This window comes from Cydia fagiglandana, chromosome 14 (assembly GCF_963556715.1).
Source record: "Cydia fagiglandana chromosome 14, ilCydFagi1.1, whole genome shotgun sequence".
Taxonomy (NCBI): domain Eukaryota; kingdom Metazoa; phylum Arthropoda; class Insecta; order Lepidoptera; family Tortricidae; genus Cydia; species Cydia fagiglandana.
Window position 1 is genome coordinate 1,499,011 of NC_085945.1, and position 12,506 is coordinate 1,511,516.

General features: G+C 38.7%; 2 protein-coding genes across 4 annotated transcripts in view; both read left to right on the top strand.

Moving 5' to 3' along the window:
* Nucleotides 1-12,506, top strand: part of LOC134670662 (protein YIPF2) — a 211,095-nt gene that overhangs the window by 18,204 nt on the left and 180,385 nt on the right. The window lies entirely within an intron of this gene.
* Nucleotides 1-12,506, top strand: part of LOC134670649 (cytokine-like nuclear factor N-PAC) — a 75,311-nt gene that overhangs the window by 2,835 nt on the left and 59,970 nt on the right. For all 3 annotated transcript variants that reach the window (XM_063528463.1, XM_063528461.1, XM_063528462.1), the window contains exon 4: nt 8,083-8,209. In XM_063528463.1, coding sequence (XP_063384533.1) covers nt 8,083-8,209 — 127 coding nt within the window. The remainder of the gene's footprint in view (nt 1-8,082; nt 8,210-12,506) is intronic.

A 12,506-nucleotide genomic window follows, 5' to 3' on the forward strand; every position in this document is an offset into this window, starting at 1 on the left:
AATCCAGCATTACCCTCAGACTTAATGCTGGCTGGCAAAATTGGAGAGCTCTGGTGTCCTCAAGTACTCTACGCAGTCTACAAAAGAGCCTTAAGACTGGCTATCACGTATGGTAAAAAGGAAACAAACAAAATCTAAGAAAAAGATGTCAGCATATTGAGGTGGGCAGCAGGACTAACAAGCATCGGTAAAATAAAAATGAATACATCAGAGATAGATTTAAAGTTGCACCCTTGGAGGATATAACCAAACGGAGTAGGCATTAACAGGCGTCCCCTTCTGTCGAAACTCTATGACCAATGGTCATACACATTTCCACAAAAGATCCCTATGGGTCGAAGTGTATCCGCAAGGGCCCCCGAAAACAATAATAACGGTCATACACATTGTATGGACTGACGTTTATCTGACATGGCTATCTTTACGTGACGTATATATGTGACGTGCCCCTCCCCCAAAAAATCGGCAGACTGTTTTGTACAGAAAATTACAGACAAGGCGTCTCCATTTGGTTATATCCTCCAAGGTTGCACCCATCAATCACCCCCCCACATCTGGCGTCTTTCGAGCGTCGGCGTCTACAATTCTATGGCCGACGTCGACGCAACGTCGACGCAACTGCGCAGCGACGTCATTTTCCATAGCGCTGGACCGACGCCGACAGACGCCGACGCTCGAAAGACGCCAGATGTGGGGGGGCCCTAAGGCTTTGCTGGTATGGCCACGTGACAAGATGCCTCAAAAACTATCTATGTTGTTTGGCAAGCCTTAGCCTCACCAAATAGGGTAGCAAGCAGGCAAACATAGAAGAAACATGGCAGGCTCCTCAACTGTGTGTTTTTAGGGTTCCGTACCCAAAGGGTAAAATGGGACTAAGACTTCGCTGTCCGTCCGTCCGTCCGTCACCAGGCTGTATCTCACGAACCGTGATAGCTAGACGGTTGAAATTTTCACAGATGATGTATTTCTGTTGCCGCTATAACAACAAATACTAAAAACAGAATAAAATAAAGATTTAAATGGGGCTCCCATACAACAAACGTGATTTTTGACCAAAGTTAAGCAACGTCGGGAGTGGTCAGTACTTGGATGGGTGACCGTTTTTTTTTTGCTTTTTTTTGTTTTTATTTTTTGCATTATGGTACGGAACCCTTCGTGCGCGAGTCCGACTCGCACTTGCCCGGTTTTTCCAGAAACTTCTTGCCTTACACAATTAGACCGTGGAATGAACTGTTGCATGCAGTATTTCTGGACCAATGCGGCCTTCATACCTTCAAAAAAAGAGTGTACTCCCATCTTAAACATCGGCAACGCACATACGACCCATCTAGTATTGCGGGTGTCCATGGGCGGCGGTAATCGCTTACCATCAGGCAATTAGTCTACAAAAAATATATGGAAGAAGCCAAAAGCCACATGGTGGTCTACCGTGACCGGAACATGTAATGACCCTAACTTAGTTTAGAGGCAACTCGGGACTGAACATCCTGACGCATGAGAAATAGAGTACTTATAGTCCGTATTTTTTAGCATTAGAAAGAACTTCGCAGAAGTTCGCTTGTGGTTCTAAATCTGGCACTTTAGCGGTAACGAATTGAATTAATTTTTATGTATTGACCATGCTACATTAGATAATTCAATAATAATTAATAATTAACGAGCCTGATAAAAACTGCACGCTTGCTTCTGCGAAGTTCTTTCTAATGCTAAAAAAAACGAACTATATGTTCGGAAAAAGAACAGTTGTGGAATGTAATGAATGTGAAAATTCTTTATTCGCTTAAAATATGGTATAACAAGGTGTTATTGGAAAGATATACCTGTACAGAAACATATTTTGCTGGTTAAGCATACAAATATTATCTTAAAGTTATTCTAGATTAATAAGACTTTATTAGTCTTCATTGTATTGGGCCCCATACACATTCCACAACTCTTCTCTTTCTGAACAGACTCTATCTTCGGTTTTCCGCCTTTTTTGTCTTTTTGTCTACAACTATTGACAGTTTTTGTGTTCTATACATCATCCCGGATCCAATGAGATATGACACGTATTTTTAGGAGTAGTATCTCTATCTTTCACCGTTTTGAACTTGTCAAGTAGACTCTCTCTTCTCTTCTTCGTCGCGTTGTCCCGGCATTTTGCCACAGCTCATGGGGGAGCCTGGGGTCCGCTTGACAACTAATCCCAAGAATTGGCATAGGCACTAGTTTTTACGACAGCGACTGCCATCTGACCTTCCAACCTAGAGGGTAAACTAAGCCCTATTAGGATTAGTCCGGTTTCCTCACGATGTTTTCCTTCACCGAAAAGCGGCTTGTAAATATCAAATGATAAATATCACTGGTACGAGCCTGGTTACCCGGGGTAACTTGTCGAGTAGACTAACGATCTAAATACATACTAATATGAAATAGTTATTTACAGTACATATGGTCCTATTTTCCCGCACTAGTGCGTAAAATAGCACTTTTCGTGCGATGTCAAAAGTTTAAAGGGCCATATGTACTGTAAAACGTTGTACGATACACGTGCGAATAGGTAATTCGCAACTCGTGTCGATTTAAAACACTCCCTTCGGTCGTCTTTTAATTTATCGCCACTCGACCGAAAGGAGTGTTTTAAATCGATACGAGTTGCGTGCTGTTTCACGCACTAGTGCGGGCAAGTAGGATCATATTTACTGTAAAATAATTTCAAATTCTCAACACAATTTTATATCAGTGTAAATTAAACTTTTTTAATTGTTACAAAACTCGACCGGACCAGCTTGAGACCGAGTTAACCAGTGTATGAAGACCCATTGTTACCCCTTTCAGTTTCCTAAAAGCCGACCAAGAGAATGTTGGGCCGATTATGAGGTGCATAAACTCAAAAAGGGGGTATATTACAGTACACCTGGTGCTCCATTACGATACACTGTGCTATATCAGTTTTTAGTGAGTGGGCTACTGCGGACTTACATCAAAGAAGACGTGAACTGTATGCCTTATATGAGGAACGGCGGTTTAATCAGAGTGATGAATTTAAAGAACATGTGAAGGCGTATTCGAAGAAGTTTAAAGTAGATTGTCATATAGCTAAGCGAAATTATCTAAGTCAGAAAATAAAAAGTAGTTCAGACATTATTAAAGCAACCTGGAAAGTAATAAATGTGGAGACTGGTCGTTCGAAACACACAATTAAAGAACTTAAACTAAACATTGATAACAAAATTATAGATTCTAATTTAGAAGTAGCTACAGAATTTGAAAAATTTTTCACCGAGGTACCAGTATCTACAACTAAGGATTTAAATTCATCACCCTCATCTGCTGTTACATTATTAAAAGATAACGCTCCAGAGTGTTGTGGAGACCTTCATTTTGAACATGTTTGTACCTCAGATGTAATAAAGGCGTTTAAATCAATTAATGTCAAAAAAACTAGTGACCTCTGGGGAGTCTCTGTCCATGCTGTCAAATCCTTAGTAGAAATTGTAGCGCCTGACTTGGTAGTTATATTTAACAACAGTGTTGATTGCGGCGAGTTTCCTGATCTAATGAAACATAGTAAAGTAATTCCTTTATTTAAATCTGGTAGCAGCTCTGACCCCACTAACTTTAGACCGATATCTGTGCTACCAACATTTAGCAAGATTTTTGAAAAATTAGTTCTTTCTCAATTAGTACGACATTTTAACTTTAATAATTTGATGCATAATAAGCAGTTTGGTTTTACACGGGGTCGCTCAACAACCGATGCTGGTGTTGAGCTAATTAAGCATATTTTCGATGCCTGGGAGGAGTCACGAGATGCTTTAGGTGTCTTCTGTGATTTATCTAAGGCCTTCGACTGTGTTTGTCATGAAACATTAATCAGGAAACTTCATTATTACGGCGTTAGAGGATCGGCACTGAATTTACTTAAGTCCTACTTAAATGGTAGAATACAAAGGGTCGATGTGAATGGACAGCGATCACCTGGGTCATTGGTCTCTATGGGTGTACCACAGGGGTCAATATTGGGGCCTTTCCTGTTCCTTATCTACATAAATGACTTGCCATTCCTTGTTAAGACCCACCATGATATAGTATTGTTTGCAGACGACACCTCACTTATTTTCAAAGTCAAACGACAGCAACAAGCTTACAATGATGTAAACAATGCTATTTCAAAAGTAGTAAATTGGTTCAATGTTAATAATTTAATGTTAAATGAGAAAAAAACTAAATGTATTAAGTTTGTCACTAGTAGTAACGTAAGGCATGTGCAAGCAAGTGTCATTGTGAAGGATGAGGAATTGGAATTAGTTGATAGTACAGTTTTTCTTGGTATAACTTTAGATTCTAAACTCCAGTGGGGTCCCCATATTGCTACTCTTTCGAATAGACTGAGCTCTGCAGCTTTTGCAGTGAGCAAAATCCGTCAGTTAACTGATGTGAAAACAGCTCGATTAGTATATTTTAGTTACTTCCATAGCATTATGGCATATGGTATTTTACTGTGGGGCGGTGCTTCAGAGATAAATACCATTTTTGTTCTGCAGAAGAGGGCTATTCGAACAATATACAAAATGAACCATAGAGACTCACTTAGAGATAAATTTAAGGAAATTGACATAATGACAGTGCACTGTCAATACATTTATGAGAATATTCTGTATGTACATAAAAATATTGTAAATTTTAGGAAAAATTGTGAAATCCATAATATTAATACTAGAAATAAACATAAGTTCGCAGTGCCCTTCACTCGGCTCCATAAAATTAAAAAATCATTCATGGGTAATTGTGTAAGATTTTATAATAAACTTCCAAACCATATTACTGAATTATCTATTAATAAATTTAAGAATTATGTAAAGCGTAAACTTATTTCCAAAGCTTATTATACCACACAGGACTACATGAATGATAATACAACGTGGGATTAATTGTTATTCGAAATGATTATTTATTTATTAGGTATATTTGATTATTGATGAGGAAATGGATATTCCGATGTAATATTATCTACTTGTTTGTTACTTATGCTTTTTTTGACATTTAGATTTTATTCTAGAAATTCTAGACTAGTATTTTTTTATACAATTTTTTTTTTAAATGTTTGACGATCCTTTTGTGAAATTCTTAGTGTTAAATTTGACATGTATAATAATCCAATTTTATTATGGAATAATATTAACCTCAATAAATTGCTCTGATAATTAGATTAAGATTAATTACGATTCATAAGAGCTTGTTGCTAAGCCTACATGAATAAAGTATATTTTGATTTTGATTTGATTTTTGATTTTATAATAAGCACATTACGTAACTACGTTGAAAATTCAAAGGGCGATATGTACTGTAAAACGTATATGATACACGTGCGAATAGGTAATTCGCAACTCGTGTCTATTCATTAATTTCCTATTTTGCGCACTTGTATCTAAATAACTATTTGATTGCAAGTCTCTATTAACCCTTTACTTTCATGATTTTTTCAACCCCCGACGCAAAAACAGGGGTATTATATTTATACTTTTAACGCCAATGTATGTATGTCTGTGGCATCGTAGCTCTCCAACGGATGGACCTATTTCGATGCGGTTTTTTACGTGAAAGCGAGTTTCCTTGCGGTGGTTCTTTATTTAAGAGATACCGATCCAGCAGTTTGTAGAGTATCAGTTCTTTTCGAAAATGATGTAAGGCATTTTTGCCGTATAGCGTAGGTTTTAATTTTTTTTAGAATAGAATAGTAAATTCTTATAGAAAATACTTTTTTCTATTCTATTTTTTTTTTTAATTTAACAGTTAATATATTTTTGGACCCACGGTTCTACAGTTAGAGAGAGGAATGAACATTTTTTGTTTTAATTTCGGAGCTACTATTTTCGTAGATTCCTACACTATCCGTAAGTTGATCTTAAATACCGCAAATACCGCAATTCTTTTCAAAAGTGCTATCCAATGACACCCTACACTACAGAGTTGAAGTGAAAAAAAAAATCATCCCCACATTACGTGCTCCCCTTCTTCTGTTTATTTTACCACGGCGTGATTGACCTATGCCAAATTGCAGATAGGTATATACAGGGTGATTCATGAGACGTGAGCAGGACTAATCCTGCACACTCAGTAACTGATACTTGATCGATCACCGTCGTATTTAGGTGAAACAACTACACTTTTTCCTATTTTTAACTTTTTGGTGAGGGCAAATTTAACTGTCTACAATCATGGTTACCCTACAAGACCTAATTAATAAACATAAAACCTCTTTAACCGTAATGACAGCATTTTGATTACGAAGAAAATAAACTGTCAAACTTGAGTGAAATACGAGTTTTCAAAAGTAACCAGACCGTGATGACAGTGATGACATTCAATTTGACACAGAATATCGGTAGTTTAGTATTCTAATTTTAGGGTGACCATGCATGTCGTAAATAAATTTATTAATTTTTTTTTCAACACGAGTAGAAAATTAACGTTAGTCTCACTAATACTGATACGAAATAGTTGCTTATAATTTACAAAATGCGCAGTCTTAGTCCTGCTCACGTCTCCTGAATCACCCATACAAAAAGTCACACGAGCAAAAGGGCGTATCTTTGCGGCACTTACGCCTTTAAGGCCTGCGCAAACCGGCAGAGCGCAGCGCAGATCACTTTAAAATTATCAATGTATTTTCTTCCCTATTTCAATTACCTTCAGGTATAAATTTAAATGCTTTGAGACCGACCTCCCGCGGCATGCGCCGAGGCCTCCCGAGTGCGCCGGAGTAGCGCCGGGACGACGGGGGAGAACTCATGAATACTAGTCACTAATCCCTTGTGATAGAGTACACGCGGCGGCATGCCGCGGCATCCCCCGGCCTGCGCCGAAGTGCTCCGTGGTGCGCCGACCGCGAGCGCCGGACTGTGCAGGCGCTCGCGGTATGTCGGGGGATTTTACCTCACCGGTGTGCGTTGCGCGGCGTAAATGCTCCTCGGTGATCTGCGCTACGCTCCGCCGGTTTGCGCTGGCCTTTAAGAAGAAGAGAACTAAATAAGGGCACAACCGATCATGTTCACAATTATTATCGTGGAATGCATTCAACTGAAAAAAAAAAATCATCTTAGTTCTTCCCAGTGTTCTTCCTAGTTATTTAATGATAGTCAAGTTCCGAAAGTACGTACTTCACTCGCGCAACGCTAACAAAACGATAAGTGATCTTGACGTCACGGTCACTGAGAGCGCATCTTGAAGTATGGAAAATATGTATGTAATTGCTATACAACCTCTTTTGTATGAAATTAAGGAATCTAATGGTACCCTTACTTAATTCCTTTTTGGAAGAAAAAAAACTTAAATTTTGAAACTCAAGACCTAAGTACCCTAGCCGTTATCCTTTTTTGGAGCTTAAACACCCTCTGTCTATCTGCCGCCTGTCCTCACATGTCAATTCCTTAGGTGACGATTGACTGAAAATAAGCAAAATATGCATTTCTTACACAATCCTTTTCCAGCATTTTTAGGGTTCCGTACCCAAAGGGTAAAACGGGAGTAACAGGACCCTATTACTAAGACTCCGCTGTCCGTCCGTCCGTCCGTCCGTCTGTCACCAGGCCGTATTTCACGAACCGGGATAGTTGAACACAAATACTAAAAAGTACGGAACCCTCGGGTGGTCCGACTCGCACTTGTCCGAGTTTTTGTGAGATAGTGGTCATAGGGCATAGCATAGCAGGGGTATCCAAACTTTTTGACTCGAGAGCCGCGGCCAATCGTTTCTCCCACTTCCTTTTCTTATGCCAAAAATTGGGTTTACGTGTACGACCTAAGTGGACTGTGTTATGCGGTGCGTGCGGGGCTCATGTTAAACAAATGCAAAAATGCGAAAGCCCTGAGTGCATTTTATCCCCAAGCTTCTGGACGCTCGCAAAATTTGGACAGGGGTCTCGAAATTTTTTAACCTGCCTTTAGCCTGTCTTTGTTTGTTTTCGCGGATTGATTGGCAGACTCGACAGACTATTAATTGGTCGAGGTCATGTCGAGACAAAACCGTACTGAAAAGAAGCCCGTCCAACTCACCAGATACTTTTACTTTCTTCTAAACTGATCCATTGTCAACAGTGCTTGGATCGAGGACAACAACATCAAGCCGTATCAGGAGTTCAAGGAGCAGCTGATCAAGTCCTGCAAGACTGCTGCCTTCAAGGACGCCGTCAGCCAGATCGAGGAGTACATCGTTAACCCCGAGGTAAGTCATAGCAGCTGATCAAGTCCTGCAAGACTGCTGCCTTCAAGGACGCCGTCAGCCAGATCGAGGAGTACATCGTGAACCCCGAGGTAAGTTATTTAGGGCTCATTTAGATGATTCGAGAACTCGCATGCGAGTGTCATTACATTGCGGTTTTTGATCGGTCGGTTGAGATGTAATGCAACCAACAGTCCGTAATGTAACTATACTGTATGCAATATTATTTGCGTTATTTGACACATTGTGACTGACGTATATAGAGATGTAACTAACCCAAATCGATTGTCACAGCAAGCGATTACGATTGGATGGCACGTAGACTGAGGTATCGAATTGTGACGTATAATGAATTTTTATTTGTGATTTAAATAAAGCTAGAATTATATGGTTTCCCGCAAGGTAAATGCATTTAATACACCGACCGAGTAGGTCGCACCCATCGTCAAAATCTAAACTAACTGGGGATCTATTTTAAAGTTTATTTATGTTATTTCTGTGTCAAATTTGTTGTCTGTTAGGTGACGATAAATATATCCATATTTACAGTTAATTATCCACCTTTTCCTTACTTTTATTAAAAGAAAAATGAAAAATTCACATCGATTTACTTAGACGACTACCGATTCATAACGATGGTGACCGGCCAACCCTAAAATTAAAAAAAAAAAGACGTAGAACGTAAACGTTTGCAGTGCAGTTGTTTTCCTTTGTGATTTCGATGTGCATGACATTTTACGTAGTATTGCTGTTGTGAGTGACAGACGTCAAATACCGCAAATAATGTTGTATACACTATAAAATCGTATGCGAGTTCGCGCGCCGTAATTCATATATGTGTTTGCGACGGTTGGCAGATTTAGCGATATAGATTCCGGAACTAGCGGGAGTGAAATTATGCAAATATGCAGTCCCGCAGGTAGGTACCGGGATTAACCATTTCGACGCCGTGTCAAACACAAAAGTTGTCACTCAGACGCCACGTCACCGAAGTGTCAAAACTGGAATTGAACTTTATGCATATGCACGTAGGTATATGTTGCTCTGTGGTCTGTGACCGATTAATCGGTCTTTGGAGTTGAACCTGCGGTGCGGATATATCTGTCATGTCCAAAAGGTTAAAGATAGGATGATTCAACTGTAAATCATTGTGTTGTATATAATATTTATCCGAGGCTGTCATTTCAACGCGTGTTAATATGTCCGCCCGGCGGTATGTGTGTCCCTATATCAAATATTTATCACAGAAAATTATTATGTTAAAAACTGTTTTCATAGTAGAAAAGGACCTAAGTGCCGTGAGTTTTCTACGAACATACGCTCTTTTGTTGTAAACTACGGACGTCTCATATACTTATGTACATTAATTTATGAGTAAAGGCCTGCTCATGCAACTTGACGTTTAAAATATTATGAAAAGAATTTAATACTAGTCGTTGGGACAGTTATGATATCTGGAAGGTAATGAGTTTTGCCGGATAATAAATGAAATTGGATTGAAATTAATGTTGATAAATAAATGCCATCACATCATATGGGATATGGGGCAGCATTAATTTCAGTCTTATTTCATTTATTATCCGGAAAAACTCATTACCTTCCAGAAGGTATTACTTACCAACCTTCTAAATGTTACTACCCCAACGAATAGTTATAATGGTTATTGGTAGTATAGTATACCAGTACAAGTTACGGAAAGAGAGATCAGCAACGCCAATTAAGACCAAGTTCGGCCTGACCAGCCACATAAGGGCTCACGCTAGACAACGTCCATAATGTTTATTTAGGGTCATCGACAACGATGAGGAGGACTAAACAGTATAGTAGTATACTTAATAGTAGTGGAAATTAGTGCATAGGAATATTCATCATCATCATATCAGCCCTTTATCGCCCACTGCTGAGCATAGGCCTCTCTTCCAGTACGCCACTTGTCCCGGGTCTGAGTTAGTCACATCCAAAAATGACCCGCAATTTTCCGGATGTTGTCCACCTAAAGAGCCAACGGACGCCAGGCGCTTCTTTCATCCGAAAACGGCCACCATTCACCATGCACTGTGGTGCGGCGACGGATTTCGACATTCCTTGATACCGAGCATGGCACGCTCCATGGTTCTCTGTGATACGCGGACTTTATGCACAGCCCCCTTATTGAGCGTCCATGTCTCGGCACCGTAGGTCATGGTGGTGGTGGTAGGTAGGTCATAGGAATATTAGAGAACGTTATGTTGTCCAATTTGTAAGGTTAAGCAGGAGCGCCTTTTTTAGTTTGTGTGTTTTACTTTTTTGAGACTACAAAGGTTAATAAAATGAGTGTAAGCTAGTTTAGTTAACATGTTCAGAATTAGGGTTTATTAGTTCCGACATCCAATAACTTGGCAAAACACTGACTGGCCGGTCAATTAGCACATTTATTATAATTTTGGGCATGCCCTGGTTTCAACTTCAAATTGATAGTATATTTTTTCTCATTATGGCGTGGAAGTCGGTAAATATGCCAAACGTCTTCCAAAATATAGGCGTCGCATCAGAACCCTAAACATTTCATAGACTCGCAAGTTTTTGAGTGCAGCTAAGCCACACGCCGCTAAGTATAAAACGATTGGTAATAGGACTTGAACGACATTCAGTTACTTCTCCAGCTTCTCCTATACTATGTGTGAAACTGCAAGGAAAATTATGCCCTCGAACCGCCAAAACTCTATAATATCTCTTAGGTCACTTGTGAGATAATATATGGCTGGCTAGGCTATTACAAGCCTAGATAGGTACTTGTACCGGTCGGCTGTTTCCATCTTATTTCCATATAGCTCCATTAGCAGCATCAAAAAAAAAAACTTAACGGATGTTATAAATCATACAGACATCAGCAGTCAAAAATATGTACTGAGACACTTTATTCCTCTATCTTAATTTTCATTCATTCCAAAAGAAACCAGCCACTACACAACAACTTAAAAAGAATAAATTATCTCCATAATCGTTCATTACCATCCAATGTCCATCATAAACTTTAAGAGTATGGAAAGGAATGACAGCAGCATATTACGCAATAATAAATAAATTAAAGGAAACATAGATATTTTATGTGGTTGTAATTTATTGTAATTTAATTCAATTTAATTTATTTTAATTGTGATCTTGACAATGTTATAAGTTTTAATTTTATTATTTTAAATTTAATGTCATAAAAGTGACGAAACACAGGGGAGGCCTTTGCCCAGTAATGGGACACAATATAGGCTATTAAAAAAAAATGTAATTTAGCTACGATATGGATTCCATGGTCCGAAATAAATGAATTTTATTTTATTTTATATTTATTTTATAGAAAAAAGTAATATCGCTTGCAGACGTTCTCCGCTATACAAAATTGTTTCTCGTTACCGTTCGTTAACCAATGTAATGGCACACTGAAGAGGTGCTGAGAGGGCATATCGACCTAGCTGTCTCGGCGCAGGCCACGAGCCCGATTCTGATTTTAATTTCTTGTGCGGAAACTGTTTTAGTTATGTCAGCTGTCAACAGTGACATTTCCAGAAATTAAAATTAGAATGGAATTGGAGTGCTTTTTAAACGTATTTTTTTTTTGCAATTTTGGAGGGGAATGAGTGTTTTCGCTGGATAAAGTCGGGTATGAGACTCGAAAACTATGTTACTGTTATAATATTGTATAGAGTAGGTACATTTTCTGAAAATGCAAGTCTCGCTGAAACGAAGTGCAAAACCTTTTTTGATACTTTTTGCTTTGTCTTAATATAAGCACGAAACAACTTGATGGTCAAATTCATTACAGTTCCCTAAAGTGTTGTATAAAGAACTAGAGATGCCACGAATATTCGGCCTATTCGGCCACTTTGCCGAATATTCGGTATTCGGCCGAATGTTGCCTACTATTCGGCCGAATACCGAATATCTGTTACACCTACCTAAAAAGAAAAATCACATCAATCACAAAAATATAACCAAAAACTTGTACATTTAAGATCTAAAATGTATTCTTGGAAAGTGGTTATATAACAAGGCAAGTTTTTGAGCATTTGTTGATTCCAAAATATTTTATTTTTTATCATGGGTCTGATTTGATTGATTCTAACTACATTCATTAATTCTATTCAACATATACATACATATCTTAGCAAACGTTGTGCTTTGTTGGCGAACAGTTTTCGTAATAATTGTGACTCAAAATGATCGCATGTTATGCCGAATATTCGGTATTCGGCCAAATTCACTATTCGGGGCATCTCTATAAAGAACTCATTGTATTGAGTCGGTAGCTAGATAGAGAAAAGTACAC